At 45.2% G+C, this 27,091-nt stretch overlaps 1 protein-coding gene and 1 non-coding gene across 5 annotated transcripts in view; both read right to left on the bottom strand.

Moving 5' to 3' along the window:
- GAB3 (GRB2 associated binding protein 3) overlaps window positions 1-27,091 on the bottom strand; it is a 100,033-nt gene that overhangs the window by 32,325 nt on the left and 40,617 nt on the right. For 3 of the 4 annotated variants that reach the window (XM_028094906.2, XM_028094904.1, XM_028094901.2), the window contains 3 exons: window positions 10,124-10,427; window positions 7,493-7,694; window positions 6,617-7,071 (listed from right to left, as the gene is read on the bottom strand). In XM_028094906.2, the coding sequence (XP_027950707.1) occupies window positions 6,617-7,071; window positions 7,493-7,694; window positions 10,124-10,388 (922 nt within the window). In that variant the 5' untranslated portion in view covers window positions 10,389-10,427. The remainder of the gene's footprint in view (window positions 1-6,616; window positions 7,072-7,492; window positions 7,695-10,123; window positions 10,428-27,091) is intronic. The other variant, XM_028094902.2, reaches the window with a different exon arrangement.
- LOC114201943 (U6 spliceosomal RNA) lies at window positions 194-300 on the bottom strand. Its single transcript, XR_003607725.1, has one exon. It is a non-coding gene; the product is annotated as a U6 spliceosomal RNA (small nuclear RNA).

Raw genomic sequence — 27,091 nt, 5'->3', positions numbered from 1 at the left:
TCAAGAAGGATATGGCTGATAGGGAAAGAGCAAACAGGAGACAGAGGGGTACAAAGGAGACTTTTCATTGTATAACTTTTTGCTTTTTGGAGGAGGAAGAATCGGGGGTAGGATTTGAAACCAGAAGGGCCCTCAGTTAGGTAGTCACTTATCAGAGCCTGTTTCTTCACCCATAAACATTAGAAAAGGAAAGCAAAATAAGGAATATTTCATGAATTTGCCAGTCATCCTTGTGCAGGGGCCATGCTGATGTTCTCTGTATCATTCTAATTTTAGTGTATGTGCTGCCGAAGTAAGCACTAGGTACCTTCTTATAATAGTGATTTTGAAATATAAATATTCCTTTAAAAATTAAATAAATGAAATTTGGACTCAAAATATGAGTTATACAGATTAGGCACAACCGAAGAGAGACTTCAAAAATTGAAAGAAATTACTGGAATTCAGTACAAAGAGATGAAAGATGTAAAAGAGAATTCAAGAAACATACAAGACAGAGTGTGAAATCTGTAATCCATATAACTGGACCCCCAGAGGAAAAATAGGGACAATGGAGAGGCAATATTTGAAGATATAGTAACTGTGAATCTATAAGCCACAAAAAGAATTAAAGTCATCCCAGAATGAAGTTAGGAGATGCCAGAAGCAATGATAAACTAGAAAAATACTTAATGTAAGTGAAACTTTAAAAAAAATGACCATAGGGGCGCCTGGGTGGCTCAGTCGGTTAAGCGGCTGCCTTCGGCTCGGGTCATGATCCCGGGGTCCTGGGATGGAGCCCCACATCGGGCTCCCTGCTCAGCGGGAAGCCTGCTTCTCCCTCTCCCACTCCCCCTGCTTCTGTTCCCTCTCTTGCGCTCTCTCTCTCTGTCAAATAAATAAATAAAATCTTTAAAAAAAAAATGACTGTATAAAATAATACCAATTTTTACTCTATGGGATTTAAAGATAGAAGTAAAATACGACATGGTATACGCAAATAATGAATCATGGAACACTACATCCAAAACTAATGATGTAATGTAGGTGATTAACACAATAATAAAGAAATAAAAATAAAAAATAAAATACTACATGGTATTAGTATATTAAGATGGGAGAGGTAATTAGGTCTAAAGCATTCTAATGTCTTTGTATTACGTTGGGAGAAGAGTAAGGATATTGATAAACTTCAGATATTAAGTATGCATGATAAAAATGTAGAAGGTAATCACTAAAAGTAGAAATGGAATGTATAACTTCCAAATCAGGAGAGGTTAAAACTGAAAAGAGGTAAAAAACAAAACTGAAAAGAGGTAGCGAATTCAATTCAGAAGAAAGCAAGGAATGAGATTACATGTAAGAAATTTTGTACAAACAGGAAAAACAGAAACCACAAAATAAAATGGTAAAAATGAATCTAATTAATGTAAATACGTTAACCTTTCCAGTTAAAAGAGAAAGACTGTCAGACTAGATGAAAAATTTAAATAACAATACAAAAACATAGCTGTATGTTTTTTATAAGAAACATATCTAAAATTTAGTCATGGAAAAGATGAAAGCCAAACAGTGAGAAAATATGTACCATGCCAGTACTAACCTGTTGGTCAGTATTTATTAGTAGTATTTAGTACTTAATACAGGCATAGCTATGTTAATATCATATAAAATAGACTTCAAGATAAAAACATTACTAGAGAGTCATGACAAATTGATAAAAGTTTCAATTCACTAGGAAAATATAAAATCCCTAAGCGGTATGTAACTAATAACATAGCTTTTAGTTATACACAGAAAAATCTGACAGAATTATAAAGGAGAAAGAGATACTCACTCTTCAATCATAGGGCTAGACTTGAACTTGGTAACTGCTACAATAAGGAAACAGAAAAACAGTGCAGATAGAGGAGGGATGAACGACATGATCACTGAAGAACTTGACCTGAGTCACCTGCATAGAATACCTCACTGAGCAATTTCAGAGTATGCATACTTTTCAAGGTATATTCAGATTATTCACAAAAATACCTGTGTATTGAGCTGCAAAGAAATCTCAAATTTCTAAGGACTGAACTAGAGGATGTTCTCTAATCAAAATATAATCAATGAGAAAAATCACTAGAAAATTCTCAGGTTTGGAAATTAAGAAATGCAGTTTTAAATAACACAAGGGGCAAAGAAGAGACCACAATGAAAACTAGAAAATATTTTGCATTGAATGAAAATGAAAATATGACATCTCAAAATGTGTGGGATGTGGCTAATACAGTGTTTACAGAAAATCTGTAGCCTTCAACATGTACATTAGTTAAAAAAGAAAGGCAGAAATTCAATAAGCCACCCATCCATTAAAAGAATTTAGGAAATAGGCAAATTACCTCCAAGGAAGTACAACAGGGGTCAGGAAACTTTTTCTGGAAAGAACCAAATAGTATTTTTTTTTTTTTTACAACCCCTTAAAAGTGTAAAAACCATTCTTAGTTGGTGGGCTGTAAAAAAACAGGCTGTTGGTCAGATTTGGCCCATAGGCCACAGTTTGCTGACCCAAGAAGGAAAGACAGAATAAAAATATGAGCAAAAGTTTATGCAACAGAAAACAAATATACAACTGGAAAAAAATTCAACAAAGCCAAAATTTGTACTCTGGTAAGAAAAACAAACAAACACACAAAAAACAAAACAAAACAAAAACCAATGCAAAACAGGAGTGCCTGGCTGGCTCAGTGGGTAGAGCATGTGACTCTTGATCTCAGGGTCGTGAGTACAAGCCCCATTTTGGGCATAGAGCTTACTTAAAACAAAACAACTAGTAAAAATGATAAACTGCCAGCAAGACTGATTAAGAAAAACAGATGAAGGCCAACATTATGAATATCAGGAATGAAAAGAAGCTATTATTACAGATAGCAAGAAGCTGTTATAATCAATTTTATGACAATAAATTTGAAAAATTAGGAGAAATAAGCAGATTGCTTGAAAAATATAGAAAATCTGAATAGTCTATTAAAGACTAAAGAAAGAAACTAACTCCTTAATTTAAACATCTTTCCTCAAAGCAAACCCCATGTCCCAATGGCTTTTCTAGTAAATTTTGGCAATCAACTAAGGTAGAAATAATACCAATCATACACAAATTTTTCTAAAGAGTAAAAAAGAAGAAAACTTTCTAGTTTGTTTTATGAAGTCAGCATAACCTTTTTCTCTCCTACCAAAACCTGACGGAGTTATCAGAAGAAAAGAAAAGTATAGGACAATCTCCCTCAGAAACACAGATCAAAAAACAAGTTCAAAACATAATATGAGCAAAACAAATCTAGTAATTTATTTAAAGGATACCCTTTATGATGAAGTTGAGTTTATTTCAGGAATGCAAGGTTGGTTTGGCATTCAAAAAAAATCAACCAATAAACTTCCTCACATTAAGAGGATAAAAGAGAAAAATCATATGATCATAAAATGTTTCAACAAATTCAATATCCATTATGAGTTTTAAAAAATAACACTTGGCAAAGTAGGGTTATCAGAGAATGTCTTTAATCTACTGAATGGTATGAATGGTATCGACAAAAATCTGCAGGTTGCATTATAATGGTGAAATGCTGGAATAAGAAAAGGGTCCTTGTTATGACCACTCCGATTCAGCAATGTCCTAGACTTCCTAGCCCAAGCAGGGACAGGAGAAAAAGTAAATGAAAATATGTGTTATAAAAGATGAAATGCAGTTATTATTAGTATTTGCATGTGATATTGTGAACAAAGAAAATGCAACATAATCTCTAGTTTAGAAAAGCTAGATACAAAATCAAAACATAAAACTAAATTAATTTTTTAAAGATTTTTATCTCTATTAGACAGAGAGAGAGAGGGCACAAGGGAATAGCAGAGGGAGAGTGAGAGGCAGGCTCCCCGCTAAGCAGGGAGCCCAACGTGGGGCTCTATCCCAGGATGCTGGGATCATGACTTGAGCCGAAGGCAGATGCTCACCGACAAAGCCAACCAGGTGCCCCAAAACTAAATTAATTTTTATATAGTAGCAAAAAAGATATTAAAATACCATTGACAATAACATTAAAAAAGAATAAATACGTGGAAATATGTTAATAAGAGATATGCAAGACTTCACTAAAAACTATAAATCAAATTATAGACAGAAATCAAATAAGACCTATATAAATGGAAGGATATTTCCTGTTCACGAACTGAAAAACTCAACATTGTATGGATGTCAAATCTTCACAAGTTGGATTTTAGATACCATGCAGTCTGCCTCAAATCCCCAATATATTTGTGTCTGTATGTTTGGAACCTGACCAACTGACTCTAAACTTGGCCTAGAGGGGCGCCTGGGTGGCTCAGTCGTTAAGTGTCTGCCTTCGGCTCAGGTCATGATCCCAGGGTCCTGGGATCGAGCCCCACATCGGGCTCCCTGCTTGGCGGGAAGCCTGCTTCTCCCTCTCCCCCAGCTTGCGTTCCCTCTCTCACTGTCTCTCTCTCTGTCGAAAAAATAAAATAAAATAAAATAAACTTGGCCTAGAATAGGCATGGTACTCTTTAAGAACAGATGGGAAGACTGCAAGACAGAAATGTCAATAATTAAGGGACTGTGGCATTGGTGCAGACTGGACCATGGGGCCCAATGGGAGAGAAAGCAGAGCTGAGAGGCAGACCTCCCCCACCATACACAGCATTTCCTTTATGGCAGAGGGGGCACTGGAGAGTGTTGGGAATTCGAGGGCCTTTGCAGTCGAGGGTGCTGGGTCACTGGACAGAGATCCATGTGGACAATAATGAACCTTGACTCCACTCTGCTGTCACACACAACCATCGATTCCAGGGAGACCTCAATGGGGGAAGGCAGAATAATCAATTTGATGTACTCCCTCTGCTTTATTGGATCCATTTTGCTTCTATCCATCACTATCATTTTGGGTCTTTGTTTCACGGCCAAAATCTGTTTTTTTTTTTTTTAAGATTTTATTTATTTATTTGACAGAGAGAGACAGCAAGAGAGGGAACACAAAGAGGGGGGAGTGGGAGAGGGAGGAGCAGGCTTCCCGCGGAGCAGGGAGCCCGACGCGGGGCTCGATCCCAGGACCCTGGGATCATGACCTGAGCCGAAGGCAGACGCTTAACAACTGAGCCACCCAGGTGCCCCAAATACTCTGTTTCAATGAGTTTCATTTTGATGAGACTTTGTTGCCTTCATGTAAAAGAATACAACCTAAGTATTTCAGGTCTGTCTTGAAATTTTAAATTATGTCAATGTTTTATTCTTCAATTTGAGACCTTTTTAAAAAGATTTTGTAAGTGGGCACCTGGGTGGCTCAGTTGGTTAAGCGACTGCCTTTGGCTCAGGTCATGATCCCAAGTCCCGCATCGGGCTCCCTGCTCGGCAGGGAGTCTGCTTCTCCCTCTGCCCCTCCCCCCTCTCATGTACTCGCTCTATCTCATTCTCTTTCTCTCAAATAAATAAATAAAATCTTAAAAAAAAGAGATTTTATAAATAATCTCTACACCCAATGTGGGGCTTCAACTTACAAACCCCAAGATCAAGAGTGGCATGCTCTCCCGACTGAGCCAGTCAGGCACTCATTCAATTTCACTTTCCAAAATCTGCTGACATACTCTTTCCGTTTTCCCCTTTTGCCCAATGTTCACATGTTAGCACATTAGGACCCTTTGTGTACTCAGCTATACTCATCTCATCGAGGTTGGCAGAAAGTAACGTGTAAAGTTCGCATCACTAGGGGCACTGGGGGGAGGTCTCTGCCAGAATGCCTTAGCTCCACAGTCAGAATGAGAAACTGACACAATTTGAAATGGGTTTGTATTCCTTAAACTTGCAGAATTCCTTTAAGATATGACCTTATAGGTAGCAGTGTGGGAGTGATTACATTGATCATATTTGGTTGGAACATTAGTGGGGGGTGGGGGTGGAGAGAGGGGGAGAGGGAGGGAGGGAGAGAGAGAGAGAGAGAGAGAGAGAGAGAGAGAGGAGGCAGCAAGGCGACCCCATTAGAATAAACAGCTTTACAGAGAAAAGGCAAAAGAGGGCTCCAGGAGGGCATGCCAACAGACCTAGCTGATAGGGCTGGGTGAGAATTATCTTAATGGTGACAACTTGGTAAAAAGCTATATCACTAGTGGACAGTCAGCTAAACCTGGAAAGAACGTGTCAGGTGGGAGAAGGAAGAGGGCCGACGGGACTGTTGGAAAAGAAAAGAGCTATGGTCTCTACCATCACACTTCTCACTATGCACGTGAGAGCCAAAGAATGGAATCTGGCTGAACGGAGGCAAAATATGTCACCTTCTGTACCGAGTGGGACCCTGAGTGACTCTAAACAAACACCAGGAGCTTAGTCTCAGGTAGGGAGCCCATCACATGGACAGAGGCATGGCTAAGGGACAAGGGCTCTGACTTCCTTCAGCGGCCACAGGGACTTAAGTATCTCTACCGGTGGCCAGACTTGAAGAGGAATTTCGAGCATTCAGGCTGTGTCCTTCCACCAATGGCCTGGTCCTACTGGAAGACCAGCCTGGCTTGAGTCAGGGACACTTGCAATGTCCTCATGTGGACACAAGGAGTAAAGAGGAGGCAGGCTTCACTCTCACTGTCAGCATCCAACACTTACCTTTCCAGGTCCTCATGTTATCTAAACCGGAGAGAGAGATTCTTCTTGGTGCCATAGTGCACTCTGGCTTCTTGAGCTGCTTCTCTGGGCGCCGTTCAGAGAGATGGCTTGGCTTCGGGGGGCGGGGAGGTGGCATGTTGGACATGATGTCTAGTTCTTTTGCCTCATAGGGCAAGGAACCTTGGTTTTTATCTACCTGAATGGTGGAATTTAAGGAAGTTTCTGGCAATGGTGAAGAACAGTGATCCCTGGTTGGCCCATTGATATCTCTGCTCCATATCAGGGCAGCCTGAGGCCTCAGGGAAGGCGCCTTCTGAGAGCCACTCCCATGGCGTGAGGGGTAGGCCAAGTTACTGGGGGGCACGGGCTGCAGGCAGTCAACAAAAACGTCATCAAATGAAGTCTGTTCCAATGAGCGGTCTGAGTTTGACCAGCTATCACATCTGGTGGGCAGACTGGGGAAAAAAGCATATAAATGTGACTGAAATGGAGCAAGTCCCTGGCAGAAGTCAGAAGAAGAAGGCCACCTATCCATGATAAAACCCATGCTGGCCTCTTTCCCATGCTTCCACATTCCCTCCACAGCCCTCACCAATCCCTGGATGCAGGAACCAATGGTTTGTTGATTTTTGTCATCCTATTGGTGTCAGATACATATGAAAACTCAAGGTTAGACGTGAAAGCCACATGCATGACTCAGCCCTCATAGTGGTTGATGGTGGTCTGTCCCCACCTTGGCTGCCGCAGGAAGAGGTGAGGGGAGACACACCCACCAGAGGATGCTACAGCTCAATGGACTGCTTTGGTCAGGCACACTGAGCACACATCTCAGCGCCAGAGCCCGCCAGACACAGAGAGACGTGCACATGAGCATACCTGGCGTGCCGCGGTCTTCCAGTCTCACAGTTGGACAGAATCAGATAATCAGGAAGGGAGAGAAACTCTGACTCACTTCTGCTTTCCTCGGTGGCTACGGAATTCGTGCTTAGGTCATCTCTCGGCAAGGAGGTGGGAAGGGAGCTGGCAGGGGATGGCTGGAGGGAGCAGGGCATGCGAGAGAAGCTCTCCACGGAATCTGCTGGAGAAATCACTTCCTGGGTTAACGTTTAAGAATGGCTCTAGCACTCACTCACAAATCTCAAACAGCATCTACGAGGCCAAATAGAAGATGCAAATCACAGCTGGTGTTTGTACTGATGGAGGAGACCATTTCCCCAAGCTATAAACAATGTCTGGGGAAGGAGGCCAACGTTCCAAAAGTGAAGTGTTGAATCAATTAAGAGTAAAAAAAGCCAAGCATTCTTGGTCTAAAAATCTGCAGTAACATAGTCTACTCACAGCTTCTTTATGGCTCTCGGCCATAGCCCTGCATTACTGTTTATTCACTCAACAAATACACACACATACACACGTATATTTATGCATAACATGTATGTACACACTTACATATGTATGTGTGCAGATATGTACGTCTGCATATGCAGATATATGTCTATTTCTGTCTATGCAGAATACCTCCTATTGCACCTACTATGCATGCAGAACTGTTCTAACTCTGCCAAGACAGACTCTGCCTTCACTGGAGTCTACAGTCCGCTAGAGGAGACAGACAAATAAAACATAAATAAAGAATAATGGTAATGATGTGTAAGGAAAAGGAAAGAAAGAAATAGGGTGTGATGGCTGGTAAAGCCGACATTTCTCAAGGAGCATGATATTCAGAGATTTCCAATGAAAAGTCGGCTTTTATTTTCCCTTTGAACCACGCTGGCAGAAGTTCAGGATTCCTGAGTCCGAGTGGCCCAGAACTGCCTGAGTTCAAGTCCAGGCTCTACTATCTAGCTGCTGGAACCGTAGGCCTGCTACCTACATGCTGCAAGTTTCCTTCTTTGTAAAGCGGAGATGCTAATAGCACATACACCACAAAATCAGTCTGGGGATAAGATGAGCTAATACACAACAGCATTTAGCAGAGCTCCTGGCTAGAGTGCACATGATGCGTTGACTAGCTAAGGTTGCTGGATACAGGACCAAACACTTTATGTGAAAAGCCACAAGAAAGGCCTCCGGGCGTGGTTCTCAGATGAAAAGGACTCTCTGCTCTTACATCCTCTTAAAAACTAAGGAGGGGGGGCTACAGGGAATGATAAAGGTCATAGGGGGTGGTTTCTGGCTTCCTCCAAATTCCCGCCAGACCTGTCCACTTTCTGCCTGGTGTCTGACTCATTCCTGTTCCACTTTGGATACTGGGAAACATGTTATATGTCTATGTTTTAGGATTACTCCTGGATGAGGAAAGAAATAGAGGAGACACGTAACACTGCACACGGTTATGTACGTAGTTTGGGCTGAAGGTAGGGACTAGGGTGGCAGAGAGCGAGTGGCAAGCCTGGAAGAATTGGTCAGGGACATTCTGTTTGCACCGCGTTGGGACTCTGGCCAGGAAGGATTCACTGCAGCTTTGCAAGTAAGCTTCATCTGTTGTAGCAAGGATAAAGAGCTTGCCATCACTTCATTTCCTTTTATTTCAGTGCTTTTGAAGCTCAGTAATGTGACTGAATAGCTAACTGCACTTACTAAGCTTCCCAAGTTCATGAAAAGAAAAGGATTTTGTCCTCAGGAAGCACACGGTCCTGTGCCACCCTAGACAGCTGCAGCTGACTCCCCACTGCCACCTAGCGTTCCAGTGTGTGTTTCCGTGGCAGGTGATAAGCATATAGTAAGGGTGGAGATGTTGAAGCCATTGCCCACTGGAACTTAGGACTGACTAACATGCTAAAGGAAATCAGATTCAAGATCTCACAGGTTGAGGATCAGGGGCTCCACAGCAAACTCCATGAAGGTAAGTGAATTGTAACGCTAGGTGCACGATACCCAGTACATTACATAGGAATACATGTGCTTGCATGTGTATGAAAGAGAGAGCAAGAGTGAGCGAGAGTGAGAGAAAGCAAGCCCAGGAGTGGCCCAGAGCAACCTCAGAGCTAATTTGTCCTGCACACAGCTCAAGCCTATTGGAGATATGAGAAATTCTTCCCTGCCTATGAGAAGAAGCCGAGTTCTGTCTTTCTACCACCCAGGGCTGAACAACCCAGTCGAGAACAGAAAAACTGGAGTTCCGTGAATTACCCCAAAACAGTGATATTTAATATTTCCTGGAAATCAGCAGCAGCAACAGCATGGGGAAAACCAGAGCCTTCCAGGACATCCTCACCCACATTCTACTTTTACTGCATCTGCTGTCTGTGGCTGATGCAAGCAAAGCTGTGGAGTGGCTTCGAAGCCACCGAAGTCACTTGTAACGTTCAGGATGTGGCATGTTCAGGCCTGAAATCTAAAACCAGGTGAAAGGAAGCCACCTCTAGACGTGTACTTTGTGGGAACAATTCTGATATCAAGTAGCCTGTACCAGACACGCTTGAGGAGGCGGGCCAACCTCGTCCGTGGCCCTCCCGCTCACCCCCCCCACCCCCGCCTGGCGCACAGGAACCCCAGCTCTGCTCTCACCTGCACCATCCTCCAGCTGGCCGAGGTTGCAGACCTGACTGATGCTGTACACCCACACCAGCATCTCCACCTCGGTCTTGGCCACCAGATAAAAGGTACGAGAAGTCGTCTTGACAATGAACACGAAATTGTTCTGAAACTCCTTCCGCACAAAGCCAGGGCCCACGTGCTTCCAGACTGCGCACTCACTCAGGTCGATGGCGCGGATGGGCTTGCTCGAGTGCTTGCTCCTGTAGTACTCCAGCACGTCGGGGTTGCCGCTCATGCGGCCCCGCCGGAGGACAAACCAGCGCCTGCGCCAGGCCTGCGGAGAGGCGGTACGACGGGGAGTTACTGCGCCCACGGCGCCTGCTTCTCGGGCTCTGCCGAGATCCTACTTCATGACAAGAATGGCAGAAAAATCAACAGGCCATTCCAACAAGGAAATGCAAACCCACCCAGCTTTGGATGAAATGACTAATGCACCATCTTCAAGTCTGTTTTATTCAATGACTGTAAGGATGGGTCCTCAGGACTGGAGTCGTACAATCGTCACCATGGATGTGGCAAAGGTACGTAATAGAAACGGATGTATACTCACGCTGAAAAAAAACCTTAGTGACGAATGAGAAAGCTTTCTTACCACCATCCGTCTCAATCCAAAAGCCAAGATCAGACATTCAAATCAGACACAGATGAGGAGTGCCCACCATTGTATCATCTAACACTGTTATTTAACTTCTAGAGAATTGCTCAACAAGAAAGGAAGAATCATATACATTTGACTTCATCATCTGAAGTTGACCACTGTCTTTCTGTAAACCCCCAAGTGCTTTACCATAACCCATTTAGTCTCCAAAACTATCCTATGGGAGAGGTAACTATTTTTATGTCCATTTTCTGTATGAGAACATTGAGGTTCAGAGAAATTAACTAAGGTGTCCAGCTATAGGAAGGGATTTGAACTCAAGTGAGGATGGAAAAACTAGTAATGAGTGTGAGGTAAAAAAAACTAGAGAGGGGGAGTATAGCCAATTCTTTAGTGATGTCTGACTATAAAGTGGGAGAGAGGTCTGGGCCAAAGGATTTTTTTATTTTTATTTTAGAGACAGAGCAAACAGTGGGACGGGGAGAAGGAGAGGGAGAGAGAATCTAAAGCAGATTACACTCAGAGCACGGAGCCGGACTCAGGGCTCAATCCCAGGACTCTGAGGTCATGACCTGAGCCTAAACCAAGAGTCGGTCGCTCAACCGTATGTGCCACCCAGGTGCCCCCAAAGGATTTTTTTTAAAAGATTTTATTTATTTATTTGACAGCGAGACAGCACAAGCAGGGTGAGCAGCAGAGGCAGAGGGAGAAGCAGACTCCCCACTGAGCAGGGAACCCAACGTGGGACTTGATCCCAGGACTGTGGGATCATGACTTGAGCCGAAGGCAGATGCTTAACGACTGAGCCACCCAGGAGCCCCTTGAAATTTTTTTTTTTTTAAGATGGAAGACACTTGGGCGCCTGGGTGGCTCAGTTGGTTAAGCGACTGCCTTCGGCTCAGGTCATGATCCTGGAGTCCTGGGATCGAGTCCCGCATCGGGCTCCCTGCTCAGCGGGGAGTCTGCTTCTCCCTCTGACCCTCTTCCCTCTCGTGCTCTTATCTCTCATTCTCTCTCTCGCAAATAAATAAATAAAATCTTTAAAAAAAAAAAAAAAGATGGAAGACACTTAAGCATTCACCTCCTAAATCACAGTGTTTCCCAATCAGGGATTGGGACACCCCAGAGGGCATCTGAAAATAGGCGTGTTTTGCATGTCCTAAAGGTTGGGGGTGGAGCAGGATAGGAATTGTCTGGCCCGAAGCTATCATGCCCTGTTGAGAAACACTAAAACAATTAAAAGGAACTTTCCTTAGTGCAACAGGAATCTCAGAAAGAGCCAAGCATTGAGGTAAAATGATCAGGGAAAGCTTAGTCCATGCTCAGAAAAGAGAATGATGTTTCAAAGAAACATGGCTCTGCATGCCACAGGAGCTACTAGGGAAGACCTAGGGCTCCTTGGCTCCCCACTTACCCCTGACCTAGAATGAGCTACGTCCTTGGGTATGAGGCCTATAGGAAAAGACGTTTATTTGCAATTGACCGTGGCCCCGCCATTCTAAGGAGTCCTCAGCATCTGTAAACTTCCCTGCCCTCTCCTGAAGACCTTCCTCAAGTTCCCCATTTTCTCACAGGCTGACTGGCTGGCAGCAGGGCTCTTAACCATTAGAGATACTCGCTGTTGCAGTTGGCAAATGCCAAGTGGAGAGATTTATAGCTCTGTGGTTTGCTCTTCTGAGCAGGGGCATGTGTGACAGCAGGAAGTGTGGGCTTCTGCCAGGAGGCATGGTGACCACTGGAACAGGAAGTCTTTTGTATCTCAAGCTTCATGTATGCCTGACACATTCATAAGCCCACCAGCTTAGACCAAGATGCCAGGGGAAAAGGAAAACCCGCCACTGAAGTGTTCTCAGATCCCTCCCTGCCCAGGGCATGTGAGATCCAAGGCAGCAGAGAACCTGGTCAAGCACTGAAGGGGGAAGGCCAATCATCACAAATGGCCTACTCTGTCGCCTCAGACTAGAAAACCCTTTTGAAGCCATGGCAAGGGGCAGCCAGGAGCGGGTGGGCAGCCACTTCACGTTGGGTTGGGACAAGGAGGGGAAAACGGTGCCTGGCAGGTGAGCCCTGGCTTGGTTCTGCCTTTACAGACACTGTAAACCTCTGAGGAGACGTTTGTCCACTCGGAAGAGGGACAAACCAGTGTGATTAAGTCCTTGTTTTTGAGACAGGAGAAATAACAGCATGTTTGTGCGCTCATGGGAATGATCCAGGAGGACGAGAAAAATTAGTGATTCAATAAATTCCTGTTGCAAAAACATGGCATCGGATGGGGTGGGGCCACTAAACAGGAGAGAAGGAGCTCAAGTGTCACTATGGGCTTTGGAACATGGGGGGATGGGAAACTGGGCAAACAGGGATATCCCTGGCTTCCCCGAGATGGTGCAGGCCCAGGGAAGGGGTCCAGAGGATGAGGGAACACCACGTGTTCCTGCTAAGGAAAGCCTTCACGGGGATCCTGGGGTACCCCAAACTTTCCAAAGGCGACTTTGGTAGGGAAATGTGAAGAGGAACTTTGTTGTACTTCCCAAAAATGATTCTAAAAGAGGAAGTCAAACCGAGTGCAGAACCAAGTTTCAGCTTAATTGCTCTCTTAGTTTTATGGGAACAGCTTTCTCGTCCTTTAATAGCAGTTTGGGGGGAAAGATCATTCTTGATATTACTTTCCCCCCCAAAACTGATGGGAGACAGAGAAGGGGGGTGAGAGCTGGTCCCTAAAAGAGCCTGCTATCTGGCTGGGATGGTAAAGAGGTAGAAATAGGAAATGGGTAGATTTCAACCCAGGGCAATGACTGCAGCGGCAGAGGGCTCAGCCAGGAGCGGCAGGAGTGCAGAGAGGAGAATGACACGGACGTGTCCTTCTGGGGAGCTACTAGGGAAGACCTAGGGCTCCTTGGCTCCCCACTTAGCCCTGACCTAGAATGAGCTACGTCCTTGGGTATGAGGCCTAGGAAAAGACGTTTATTTGTTCCACTCGGTTCCACTCATTTGTTCAACAACTATCTCTTGATGGCCTACCATGCAGATCATGGGAAAACAGAGGTGCACAAGGCACACACCCTGCCACCCAGTCTTGTGGGCAGCAGGGGAAGCGGGCAGATGGATAAACAGACAATTGCAGTCAGGGAGGTAAGCACTATGATAACGGAAAGCCAAAATTCTAGGGGAACACACAAAAAACACAACTCTATCAGACTGGTGGGCCTGGGGAAGCTTCCAGGATGGCTAAGCTTAGCCTGAAGAAGGGCCAAGGAAGCAGCCAGGGCAAAGGCACCTTGGTGAGGGCCTATATTCCAGTTATTTTGTTTCTTTTTTGTAATGCAAGTGTCTGACTTAAGCTTTGATTGCTGAGGCATCCATTTCAAAGAGGCTTCCACTTCAAAGACACTTTCTCCAAGGAACACATGGCTAGCCACAACGCGAGATGGAGAGCAGGGCCCCTCACCCCACCGAGGCACCTCGGTTTTAGAGATCGCGGGTGATTTTGATAACTGACCATTTGGGCTGCTTGTTTTTTCTCTTCCCACGCTTGTGTTTCAAACTCACCGATAGTAAGCCCATGAAGCCCTATGCCCCCACCCTTGACCCTAATAAAAACATAACCCCGGGCCCCCGTGAGCACTCTCTCTACCAACGACCTTGCTGTGTGGCCGCAGGTGTTCTGTGTCATTTCCAGGCCTCGTAAGTAATACACTTTTATTTCTTCAAAATTTCCTAATGGTTGTTGTTAAGGGGCATCTTGCAATCATAGTAAGAACCACAAGGGCTGGTCCAACCACAGCAATGGTTACTGAGGGGCTGAGACTGGCCTCACAGGCACCAGGATGGAAGAGGCACAAACAGAGTAAGGGCAGGTAGTTCTGCAGGGCTGTGCGGCAGGCATGGAAGCAGAAGGAAAAATGACACCCAGTAACTTCAATAGGATGCAGCCTAACTCACCAGCCCACCCTCCCTCAGGGTTTTATTTTACTTTTATTTTGTATTTCTTTTTTTTTTTAAGATTTTATTTATTTATTTGACAGAGAGAGAGAGACACAGCGAGAGAGGGAACACAAGCAGGGGGAGTGGGAGAGGGAGAAGCAGGCTTCCCGCCGAGCAGGGAGCCCGATGCGGGGCTCGATCCCAGGACCGTGGGACCATGACCTGAGCCGAAGGGAGACGCTTAACCAACTGAGTCACCCAGGTGCCCCTATTTTGTATTTCTTTTAAAGATTTTATTTATTTGAGAGAGAGCACGAGTTGGGGGAGGGGCAGAGGGAGAGGGAGAAGGAGAGGGACAAGCAAACATCTCACTGAGCAGGGAGCCCTTCTGGAAGTGGGAGACATGTGACAAAGACCCCTGAAAGCAGTTGGCCAGCACGAAAGTGAAGCTCTTTACAATGAAATAGAGCAGGGACGCCTGGCTGGCTCAGTCTTGATCTCAGGGTTGTGAGTTTGAGCCCCATGTTAGGTGTAGAGATTACTTAAAAATAATAAACTTAAAAAAAAGACAGTGAAACAGTGCCACAATGAAGTTATCAGATCTGACTAGGGTCATGTTAGAAGGACTCTGGAGTCAACCTAAAGAAGCTCCCACTGGCCAAATATGGAACATTTGAGCTTTAATGAATATAATAATTATAGTGGCTTGAAACCCCTCAACTATGTTTAAATCCATGCATTCATCATGATATTAAAAGAGAAGAAAGAATTTTTCATCCTCAGAGGATGTGAGGGAACCACTTCATTAATCCTGCAAACTGGTAAGCAAAGGTAAAGGAATTGATCATTATCCTGCTTCTCCTAGACAAGCCTTACCACTGGGAAGATGAAGGGAAACATCTTTTTATAAATGTATTCGGACTACTAAAGGAAAATGAATGATAGAATTAGAATATCACCATTTTGCTATCCCCAGCGAATTAGTAGGGATACGTATTAAGCATCAACAGTTGCTAGCTCAGGAAGCAAAACAGGCAGACATTCTGTGCCTTCAATAGCCTGGCATTCGGGTGTAATCAGCCAAAACCCAGACTGTGGGAAATTTGGCATCTCAAAGGCCCAGGTTCTTCCCCAGATAAACGATAAGAAAAAGAAAGGATGGGGGGGCAGGCTGTCTATGAGATCAAAACTTTATTTATTTTTAAAGATTTTATTTATTCATTTGAGACAGAGAGAGAGCAAGTACATGACCGGGGGGGGGGGGGGAGGCAGAGGGAGAGGGAGACCTGGAGATCATGACCTGAGCCGAAGGCAGGCACTTAACCATCTGAGCCACCCAGGCGCTCCAAAACTTTACTTCTTTCTTTAAAGATTTTTATTTAGGGACCCCTGGGTGGCTCAGTCGGTGAAGCATCTGCCTTCAGCTCAGGCCATGGTCCCAGGGTCCTGGGATCGAGTCCCGCATTGGGCTCCTTGCTCAGCAGGGAGCCTGCTTCTCCCTCTGCCCCTCCCCCTGCTTGTGTTCCCTCTCTCGCTGTGTCTCTCTCTGTCAAATAAATAAATAAAATCTTTAAAAAAAAATAAAGATTTGGGGGCGCCTGAGTGGCTCAGTCAATTAAGCATCTGCCTTTGGCTCAGGTCATGATCTCAGGGTCCTGGGATCGAGTCCCACCTCAGGCTCCCTGCTCAGCGGGGAGTCTGCTTCTCCCTCTCCCTCTGCTGCTCCTCCTGCTCATGCTCTCTCTCTCTCAAATAAATAAATAAAATCTTTAGAAAAATAAATAAAAATAAAGATTTTATTTATTTGAAAGAGAGCAAGCGAGCACGAGCGGGGAGAGGGGCAGAAGACAGGGGCAAGCAGACTCTCCTCTGAGCAGGGAGCCCGATGTGGGTGGGGCTGGATCCCAGGACCCTGGGATCATGACCTGAGCCGAAGGAAGACACTTAACCAACTGAGCCACCCAGGTGCCCTGGGATCAAAACTTTAAATTATAGTGCTTAGGGGATGCTCATTTGAGTGACAAGAACATTAAAAAATTGCAAAGAAGAGATTTCTACACATGCCAGGATAGGACTAACCTACAGGGAGAAGGAGGTCGTGACTGAGGTGAGGTACATGGATAAGCTTCAGCCCGGGGTGGTAAAATTATTTTCCAACTGGCTGGTGGTTAGAAGGGGGCTCATCTAACAATAATTAAACCATAATTTGTTCTATGTGGTTTGCTGTATCTGTGTCTTCTTCCATGATAAAAAGGATTTTATTTTATTTTTTAAAAGATTTTTATTAATTTATATGAGAGAGAGAGTGTGTGTGTGTGAGAGAGAGAGCGAGCGCATGAGCGGGGGAAGGGGCAGCAGGCAGAGGGAGAAGCAGGTTCCCCGCTGAGCAGGGAGCCCGATGCGGGGCTCGATCCCGGGATCCTGCCAAGCTGAAGGCAGATGCTTAACACTTAACCGACTGAGCCACCCAGGCGCCCCGATAAAAAGGATTTTAAAACAATTCCTCTGGAGAGGGCATGTTCACGGATCCACTCGATAAACAGTTATTAAGTGCCCACCACGTGCCAGGCACTGTGCACAAAGGGAAGAAGGGTGCTGGTTTGTTAGAGAATTTCTAGACCCACAGAGGATGTGAGGCCCCAAGGGCTGCTGTCTCTTCTCACTTGGGAGCTCCTGATATTTTACCAGTGCAGGATCGCTGGCTTCCATGGCTGCACTGAACTCCACCTTCTCTCCCCTCGGACCTCCTCTGCTGGGCAGCTCATGAGCAGCTCGGGAAGCCAAGATGGAAAGGGGGGAGGTCAACAGTTCTGGACAGACTGTGAAGACGAGCATGTCCTGCACCAAGAGGAAGACTGTGAAGACGAGCATGTCCTGCACCAAGAGGATCTAGAAAGCAAAACCACTATGCAAACAATTAGCCACAATTATGACTCAGAGAAATAGAGTACAAGAAGGGGGGGGCTAGATTAAAAGTCAGGACCTGCATTTGAATTCTGATTCTATGTCTGACTTTCTGGGTGACCTGGAGCAGTTAACTCGACTGCTGCGAACCTCAGCATCTGCAAATGGACATGATATGCCTTGGCCTGCCTCCCGTATGGTGTAACTGCAGTGAAGCAATGAGAAATGGACAGCAAAACATTATCAATTTGAAAGTAAATTATAAAAAAAAAAAGAAAGCAACTTATAAAATGATGATGGGACTTGTCACCAGGGCACAAGGCACTGCTTGCCCTGGGGAAACTGCTTCTCCTCTTCTGGAACCCATATCCCCCGCCGTGCACTAATGGGTTCTGAGGGCTTTTCCAGTTCTGATAATCAAAGATCCGTTTCCCATCAGCCTTTCCTGCCACAGCCACCAAGCTGACTCATGACCACCCCACCAGTATCATCTCCAACAACAAAAACCTGCAACATCCTGTAACCTTGCGGAAAAGTGTTTATGCTCATTCCTAGAATCTGAGAGAGGCTAAAACTGAGCTCCTCCAGGAAGGTGTGTCTAGATCACAGGTCTGTTCATTTTTATGGAATTGTTAGCGGAATAACTGAATCTCATCCTTCTAAGAGTAGAAGCTATGTGTTGTTCTCCTCTTAAACCAACCCAACTTGCTGATTTCATAATTTACAAACACCTCTTGGTTTGTTTCTCGATACACAGTGACCCACCAGGTTAAACAAAAGTGCAAGTGCTGGCGAGGCTGAGGTGGGGCTGTGCAATGGTGATCTAGGGAAGGGGGGGCTGAGACTTGAATCTGAACTTTGCCGTGTCCCCCCCCCCCCAGCTCATATGCTGAAATCCTAACCCCCAGTGCCTCAGAGTGTGACTGTATTTGGAGACAGAGGCTTTACCAAGTTAAAGTGAGGCCATTAGGGTGGGACCTAATCCAATACGACTGGTGTCCTTATAAAATGGAAAAACTGGACACATACATAGAAGGAATAAATCGTGAAGACGCAGAGGGAGGAGACGACTATCAACAAGCCAAGAAAAGAGGACTGGGAGAGATCCATCCTCCCAGCTCTCAGAAGGAACCAACCCCGCCGACAGCTGGATCTCAGACTTCTAGCTTCTGAAATCATGAGACAATCAATTTCTGTGGCTTAAGATCCAGCAAACAAATACATTCCTCAGCCTTTATTATATATTTGAACCAGCTGGGAGAACTTTTATTTCCAGCCACCTTGGTGTACCTGGCACTGAACTTATCTCCTACCCATAAAACCAACTAGAAAACTACACCAAGTATATGCAACAGTTCCTTTTAAACACTGGATGACAGTCAGTGCAGGGCTGGGACCTGCCTGAGAAGAGAAACAAAAGAGGTCAGCCCAACGACCACCCTGGCTTTCAGCCTATAGGCCCATTTCCAGACTACAGTGCAGGGAGGGGTCCCAAACACATTATAGCATTCTTGCAGAGTTGGGAAGACAGAGATCAAAATTCTGGATGGTTGAGATGGCTGAACTTTACAGGGAAAAGTACCAGAGAGGAGGGAGCCAGGTAAGGAAAGAGTTCCAGAAATCCACATAGGAATTCCCCCATAAGACTTCAGCTGAACACTAACAAGCACATGCGTGGGGTTAAACACCATGAGGTGAATGCAGTAACAGCTACTGGAGACCCACAAACTGAACAACCACCAGAGGTCACACAGGGCTGGGACATGTCTGAGTTCTGATCAGCTAGACTGGAAAAACCTGAAACATTCGGTAAATACTCTAGAAAGGCCACAGCTTAGAGTTAGAAATAGGCCAAACTAGCCCTGGAGTGTAACTACTCTGGCTTTGCCCTAAGAAACCTTAAAAAGAAGCCTTGAGGGAGCGCCTGGGTGGCTCAGCCGGTTACGCGTCCCACTCTTGATTTCAGCTCAGGTCATGATCTCAGGGTCCTGGGATCGAGCCCTGCATTGGGCTCCCTGCTCAGCAGGGAGTCTGCTCAAAATTCTCCCTCTCCCTCTGCCCCTCCTCCTGCTCTCTCTCTCTCTCTCTGTCAAATAATTAAATAAATAAATAAATCTTAAAAAAACAAAACAAAACCAGCAGCAGCAGCCTTGGAATGATCAAGCTGATCTTCAAGTTACTGAATTGCCTGCCAGAACAAAGTTCAGCACTTTGTAAAGGAAGATAACAAAATCCAGATACTCTACAATATAATATTTACAATGTAAATAATCCCCCCAAAACTACTAAAAATGGAAAGAGCCAGGAAAATGTAGCTCATAATCATGAAAAAAATCAGTTAACACACAGAAGCCTAAAAATCACAGAGATGACAGAATAAGCAGACAAGAATTTAAAACAGTTATAATGTTTGAGGTTTAAAGGAAAACATGTTCATAATGAGAGGAGAAATAGACAAGAACAAAATGGAACTTGTGGAGGTAAAAAATACATATCTGAAACGAAACATTCTTTGGATGGGTATAACAGCATATTAGACACTGACGAAGTGACCGGTGAATGTGAAACACAGAAAAAATACCTGGGAGAGAACAGAAACACCCAGGGAGCTGCTAAAAATGCACAGAGACTAATTCAGCAGGCATTTGTAATGAATATCTCGGCAGACTGGGATGCATAAAAGCAGCCCCCCTCTCTTTTTTTTTTAGATTTTTAAAAAATTTATTTATTTGAGACAGAGATAACAGAGGGAGAGGGAGAGGGAGAAGCAGGCTCCCTGCTGAGCAGGGAGACCGACTTGGGGCTCAATCCCAGGACCCTGAGATCACGACCTGAGCTGAAGGCAGACGCTTCACCGACTGAGTCACCCAGGCGCCCTGGTACTGGGCTTTTAAATCAAACACCATAAATGCTCTATCCAGACACTGCAGCACATTGTTCAGGATTAAACCGGGGTGTGAGAGTGATCAGTGAAGCATACGTAAGATGAGCTTTTATCAGTTACTACGACAGATAATCAAGGCTGAAGTTTATAAAGGATCGACCTTAAAAGTTTGAGCACTTTATTCGTGCACTCAGTTTTACTTGTACAATAAGATAAACCTGGCTGGGTTCGAGCAAGTTTCTTGGGCTCCAGAATTCACTCCAATAAAACTGCAGTGGCCCGTCTGGATTGTGTCCATTGTCGAAAGACACTGAAATGAACTGAGAAACATCCTGAAAGTCTCTGAGGCTGTAAAAAGACACCTCGGGTTTAAACTTTTCTGGCCAGAGTGATTACTGGCCCTTTGTTTCAGCGGAATTGGCCCCCTGCCCCCTCTGCAGTGGTGAAATCCCAAAGCTATGAAATCATTTCCTCCGTATACGCACAGGATGGGTCAGCAACCTGCCTTCGTAGCCAGGCTTTCCGACTCAGGCTGAAGGAACAAAACCCACATGTAGCTGCAGTGGGAGCTTGAGGTGTTGACCCTTCAGCATTGCTGTCCTCTCAGCAATGTCAGTTTTGGACTTAACCTGTTCAAAGCAACTGTGTGGGCCTCTTCGCCTTCTGATCCATCAACGTGCTCCACTCTGTCCTGGCCAAGAGTATCCAGAGCTCCAGAATTTGCTGCTCAGATTCCGACTGCTCCGATTGCTTCTAAGCATTGCTCTCCTCCTGAGCTGCTCTTTCAGTGGCCTTATTGGTCAGGCTGCAGGATATGCCTCTGATTAGAAGAGAAGTGTTGCTAAGGAGCTACTCTCTCGGCGACTTAAGCCTGTTCTGACCTCACCTGTATGCCCTGGGATGGCAAGAACATCGCCTGTTTGGGTCCCTGAAGTTCCTTCAGCGTCTTTAACAGTCTTGGCAATGCAATACATACGTGATGTGTGCTTGTGGACTGACCGACAGCCTGCAGCATGTGGCTGTAAGGCGTTAATAGGAAGGACCCTCGTGTTGGAACGTGAGAGCAGTGGAGCTCACGAGAAGCTCCATGTGCTGAAACCGCATGCGAACGAGTGCATCAATGTCACCGGCTGGTCGTGCAAGAAAGTGACACTAAGGGAATGAGAGAAGGCCACCAGCCTCCTGGGGATCTCATTAAGTAAGTTTACAAAAAGATCCTCGATCCACAAGAAATCAAGAAGGCACAGAAAAGGGAAACCTCGAAGATGTGGGGCAAACAAAAGGCACAAATCAGATGCCTGATTTCAATCCAAGTGCATCAACACTTATATTAAATGCAATGGGACTCAAGGCTCTGGTGAAAAGACATTTATTGAATGGGATGTGTGCGGGGATGAAAGAGCTCTGCTTTTATAATGCTCACAGTGGCCTTGTGGGCCAAGTGCTGTGACAGAATGTGCTGCGTGGATGAATTCACAACTTGCAGGGACAGCGGACGAACCTATAGAGAGGTGGCAGCTGGGTGGTGGAAGATGTGGTGGGGGTAGAACTGATAGGAACTGGCCCACCAGAGGGGTGAGAGGGCTCCCAGCGGAATCAGAGGCTCTGGTTTACTACTATTGTGTCATGTGTTATCAACTGCATGGAACGAGGGCAAATGAGATTTCACTGACGGCATTTCTTTCTCTGACACGTTTATCAACTTATATTCATAGTGCTGTGAAGCAGTCAAGGCAGCTAATTTTCCAGAAAAGGAAGCTGGTCCTCAGAGACATGAAGTGTCTGGTTCATTAATCCAAGTTTCATGGCTCCCCTTTCAGTGTTCAAGAACATTCTTTAACTTAAGAAATTGAATAAAAATTATTTGAAATTAGGGACACCTGGGTGGCTCAATCGGTTAAGTGTCTGCCTTTGGCTCAGGTCATGGTCCCGGGGTCCTGGGATCGAGCCCCGTGTCGGGCTCCCTGCTCCGCGGGGAGCCTGCTTCTCCCTCTCCCACTCCCCCTGCTTGTACTCTCTGCCTCTTCTATATATGTATATATGTCAAATAAATAAATAAATAAAATATTTTTAAAAAATTAGTTGAAATGAAAGAACAGAGAAAAGAGTAGGAGTTGGTTGGTGACCCAGGAAGATATCCTAAAATGTCACCCAGCAGATTTTCAAGCTGGTTGCTCCTGCCACTCCTGCAGTTTACTGGGAGGTGTGTGGGGGGAAACAGTGACAGAGTATTACCCTCAAAGTCACTCGTTAGAGCCCTTTCCGCAAAGACTGCGTTAGCCCACAGAACTGTCAAAACCATTTCCCCTAATTTAGCTCTGTCTTCCAAAGTGGAATGTTTTTGTCCCTTTACATACATTCTTCTCTAGAGTCCAGAAGACACGGAGGAAAAAAAGACAAGAGAAATAAGACTTGCCCTTGTCTGATTTACTGACTTTTCATTTCCTCTTACATTCCTCCTCATCACTGTTCCTCTATGAACAGGTTCCCCCCATTGGGTTTTTCTTGTTGGTGTGTTGCTATTGAAGTGGACTTAGTGAATGCTAGTTAGTGTTTAGAAAACCTAACAACTCAGTCACTGCCTGCCATTTGTAAGGGCCCCCAGGAATGTTGGATGTGGTCCCAGAACATGAGATGAAGGGGAGCATTTGGTAACGACTTGGAGCTCCCATTCTCTTCCCAGTGGTTTCACCATGAAAATGCTCAGGAAGTTTGGGGTGTGTTTATGGGTTGCAAAAGGTGAAAATCATCAAAGAAACAGAATTCTGGATAATGTTCTACTTTCTCTCCGCCTTCTACTTCCTTGCCAAGGGGGACCGCAAAAGCCATGGGACCCAAGGGCAGCAGGTCGGGAATTTCCAGGAGCACGTTATACTGCTCCTCTTTGTCCTGGCTCAGTGCCACTAGCCCTGGGATTGCTGGTGACCCTTCAGCCTGATGGCCTGTAACCTTCTGTTCGCTGTCAGATAGAGCTAGGACTTGTCCCAGGCATGGAATAACTTCCTGTGATTGTCCTGGAGATGGCCTGGCCCACAGGATCAGCTTCCATGGTTGTCAACAGAAGCAGAAAAGTCCTGTATCTCTGCAGTGTGGTGAGCCTTGGAAGGAGGAATCCTGAGGAGGAATGTTGAGCAGAGATAAGTGTGCCACACTACATGACATGGACTTGATCTTCCTCATGTATTGTCAGTCCAAGTGCCACTGAGTGTCCTGGCTAGTTTCTCATGAGTTCTTACATGGCAGATTCTTAGAGGTCATTAAGACCAGCTAATCAACTTTGCAGGTGTTGTGAACCTGTGGGAGGGTCACCAATACATTAGGTATCAGGCTCAGGATGCAAAATGATGGGTTGGAACAATGGGCCAAAACCAACACAGGATTAAACAGTTGTTTGAAACTAGTAACTAGTTTCTGTGATAGATTAAGAGTCTGAGGTAGAACCAAAACACAAAGGAGGTAATCAAGTCTGAGGGAACATTTGAAATGACAACTTGACCACCGAGCTGGCTGATGGGGAAATCTTTTAAAGCAGGGTACCTGCAAAGGCATGAACATAGAATAAACTTTCAAAAATCATCCTCATCCCAAAATGTTGGGTACAGATAATGGTGATGGTTATTCAGCATCATGAATGTATTTATATATATTTTTAAGATTTATTTATTTTAGGGGTGCCTGGTAGCTCAGATGGTTAAGCGTCTGCCTCCGGCTCAGGTCATGATCCCGGGGTCCTGGGATCGGGTCCTGCATCGGGCTCCCTGCTCCTTGGGAGCCTGCTTCTCCCTCTGCCTCTCTCTCTCTCTCTGTCTCTCATGAATAAATAAATAAAATCTTAAAAAAAGGATTTATTTATTTTAGAGAAAGAGAGAATGAGCACAAGAGCAGGGGGAGGGGCAGAGGGAGAGAGAGAATCTTCAAGTAGACTCCCCGCTGAGCACGGAGCCTGACTCAGGGCTCAATCTCTCGATCGTGAGATCACGACTTGAGCGGAAATCAAGAGTCCCACGCTTAACCGACTGAGCCACCTAGGCGCCCCATTAATGTATTTAATGCCACTGAACTTTACACTTACAAATGGTTAAAATAACCAATATTATATTATGTATATTTTACTACAATAAAAAAATGACAAAATAGTACTTTCACATCCATGGGTGTCTGTCCTCTAGGGACATTCCCCACGGCTCAAGGTACGAGGGCTTCTGGGACTGTCACCAAAGTACCACAGCAACAGAAAGATCTGAAGTGACACAGATTTCGCAAAATATACAGCAATAATAATAGTTAACACAGACGTCCCAGGAACCATTCTAAGTGCTTTGGATGGATTGAATTAAATCATTTAACCTTCGCATGGGCGCTGTGAGGTACACACTCTTCATACATACGAGGAAACCGAGGTGCATGAGCTAACATGCGGCAGAAGTGGCCTCTGAACTCAGACCATCTACCTCAGGAGCCCAGGTCTTAACAGTGTGCTCTAGTGAGATCAGCAGCTGCTATCCACTGACTACAGCTATGTAGGTCAAGGAGCTTAGAACGCCCCACGAGTGAGTCAGGAAGAAAGGAATGAGGGGAGTGCTCACTTCACATCGGAGCAACGCGGAGCAGATTAGCCTGCGTCAGGCTGTGTAAGGGTGGCACGCAAATTCGTGAAGTGCTCCCAAAAAATGAAAGGAATGAGGAGAACTGGGTTACAGGGTCTAGGAGAGGAGAAAATACAGCACCATTTTATAAAATGAGCTCAGTCTAGCAAGAGATCCTCTCGTTTTCCTCAAATACAGGAATTTGGAAAGCATTTGGAAAACCTGGTCTCTTGGGTTATTAGATATCAGATATCTGAGGTTTAATGCTGAGAAGTGCCTGATGCCTAGAGGGAGCTCAGTAAACCTTGCTGAATAAATTAGTGAATCTTTATTTCACTGCACGTGGTGTCAAAATAAATTCTGCCTGGATTAAAGATTCATATTTAAAGAGGAAATTAGAGGGACGCCTGGGTGGCTCAGTGGGTGAAGCGTCTGCCTTGGGCTCAGGGCATGATCTCAGGGTCCTGGGATCGAGCCCCACGTCGTCGGGCTCCCTGCTCAGCGGGGAGTCTGCTTCTCCCTCTCCCTCTGCCCCTACCCCTGCCCCTGCTTATGTGCTCTCTCTCTCTCTGTCTCTGACAAATAAATAGATAAAATCTTTTTTAAAAAAGAAATAAGATAAATAAAAAGGAAATTAGAACAGTATTGCAAACACAGAGGTGGACATTTACCTAAAACTGGCAGCTGGAAATGCTTCCTAAAAACATGATACCACTGCCAGAAATGCTGAAGAGAAAACAGTGCCATGGATAAATTCCTAAAAAATAGAGATGTCTGTGCTTGACACATGTGTGTTACGTGTGAGCCTGGGGTGTAGGCAGGTGGAAGGGAAGGGAAGAGAGGAAACTGAGCAGGAGACGGAGGGAGCCATCCTCAAAGGGTCCAGCTTGGATGGTGGCAGCACCTCAGGGCGGGTGGGGCATCAGGCCGTCAGCAACAGCTCTAAACACTCTTCTGACTAGAGGAAGTTGCCAAAACCACCTCCCAGCCTCTGGCCAGCACTAACTGTGAATCAATAGAAGCTACTCCGCCCAAGAGACCACAGGGCACCCGTGTTTATTTAAGCTCCTGTCTCAGCACAGGAGAAGCGAAGATCCCAGAGGGCGCCAGCCTGGACACTTATCCCTGGAGAGTAAAAGAACGTTCTCAGTTTCAACTTGGTTTCATTACTTCCTTGGCTCAAGGCACATACATCTGCTGCAGGGAAGAACCCTTCATTGTTTACAGTTAAGGCAAACCCCCTTGGCCTCCTCACTGCTGACCCAAATGCCCTTCCTTTCCCCCAGGAACACATGTGCAAGTCAGGGTTCAGAAATGCGTGTTGAGTGAACTGATGAGAACTGGTCCAGAACAGATGCACTCAGACAAGATGACACTAACCAGACTCACTTCCAATTCAGTGTATGAGTGTGCCCAGCTCAAGTGGGTCCTCAGTGCCAGCAGGTCATCGTGACGCTCCCCACCCCCCCCACCTTAAACCTACTGTCCTCCCATCACTGCGATTCCGAGAGTCCGGAATGGACCAAGGTGAGGACTTTTCACTGGAATCCTTGAGAAATCACTTTCTTACTTTGTCAAAACTGCGCCCTCCGAAGGGGGTGAGGAGATGTACAACTGACCTAGGGTCTTTCCATGAGTTGGTTGGATCTTCCTTTTGTATTTTGGGTTCTTTTCATTCTTTTCAATGAGTTTCACGGAAGAGGATTATGTGCAAACATGTACTCAGAAATATGTTCCTTCTTTCTGCCAGCTTTCTCAGAAACCTCTTCTAAAGCTCTGGCAGTCTCATAGACCAAAGCAAAAGAATATCTGGTTGTTTAAATTTGTGTGATGAGGGGCACCTGGGTGGCTCAGTTGGTTAAGCAACTGCCTTCGGCTCAGGTCATGATCCTGGAGTCCCGGGATCGAGCCCCACATCGGGCTCTCTTCTCAGCAGGGAGTCTGCTTCTCCCTCTGACCCTCCTCCCCTCATGCTCTATCTCATTCTCTCTCTCAAATAAATAAATAAAATATTTTTTAATAAATAAATAAATAAAATATTTTTT

This window comes from Eumetopias jubatus, unplaced genomic scaffold, assembly GCF_037043125.1.
Source record: "Eumetopias jubatus isolate StellerSeaLion01/CBP00866 unplaced genomic scaffold, mEumJub1_p1.0 scaffold_60, whole genome shotgun sequence".
Taxonomy (NCBI): Eukaryota; Metazoa; Chordata; class Mammalia; order Carnivora; family Otariidae; genus Eumetopias; species Eumetopias jubatus.
This window is presented reverse-complemented; position numbering and strand designations above follow the sequence as displayed.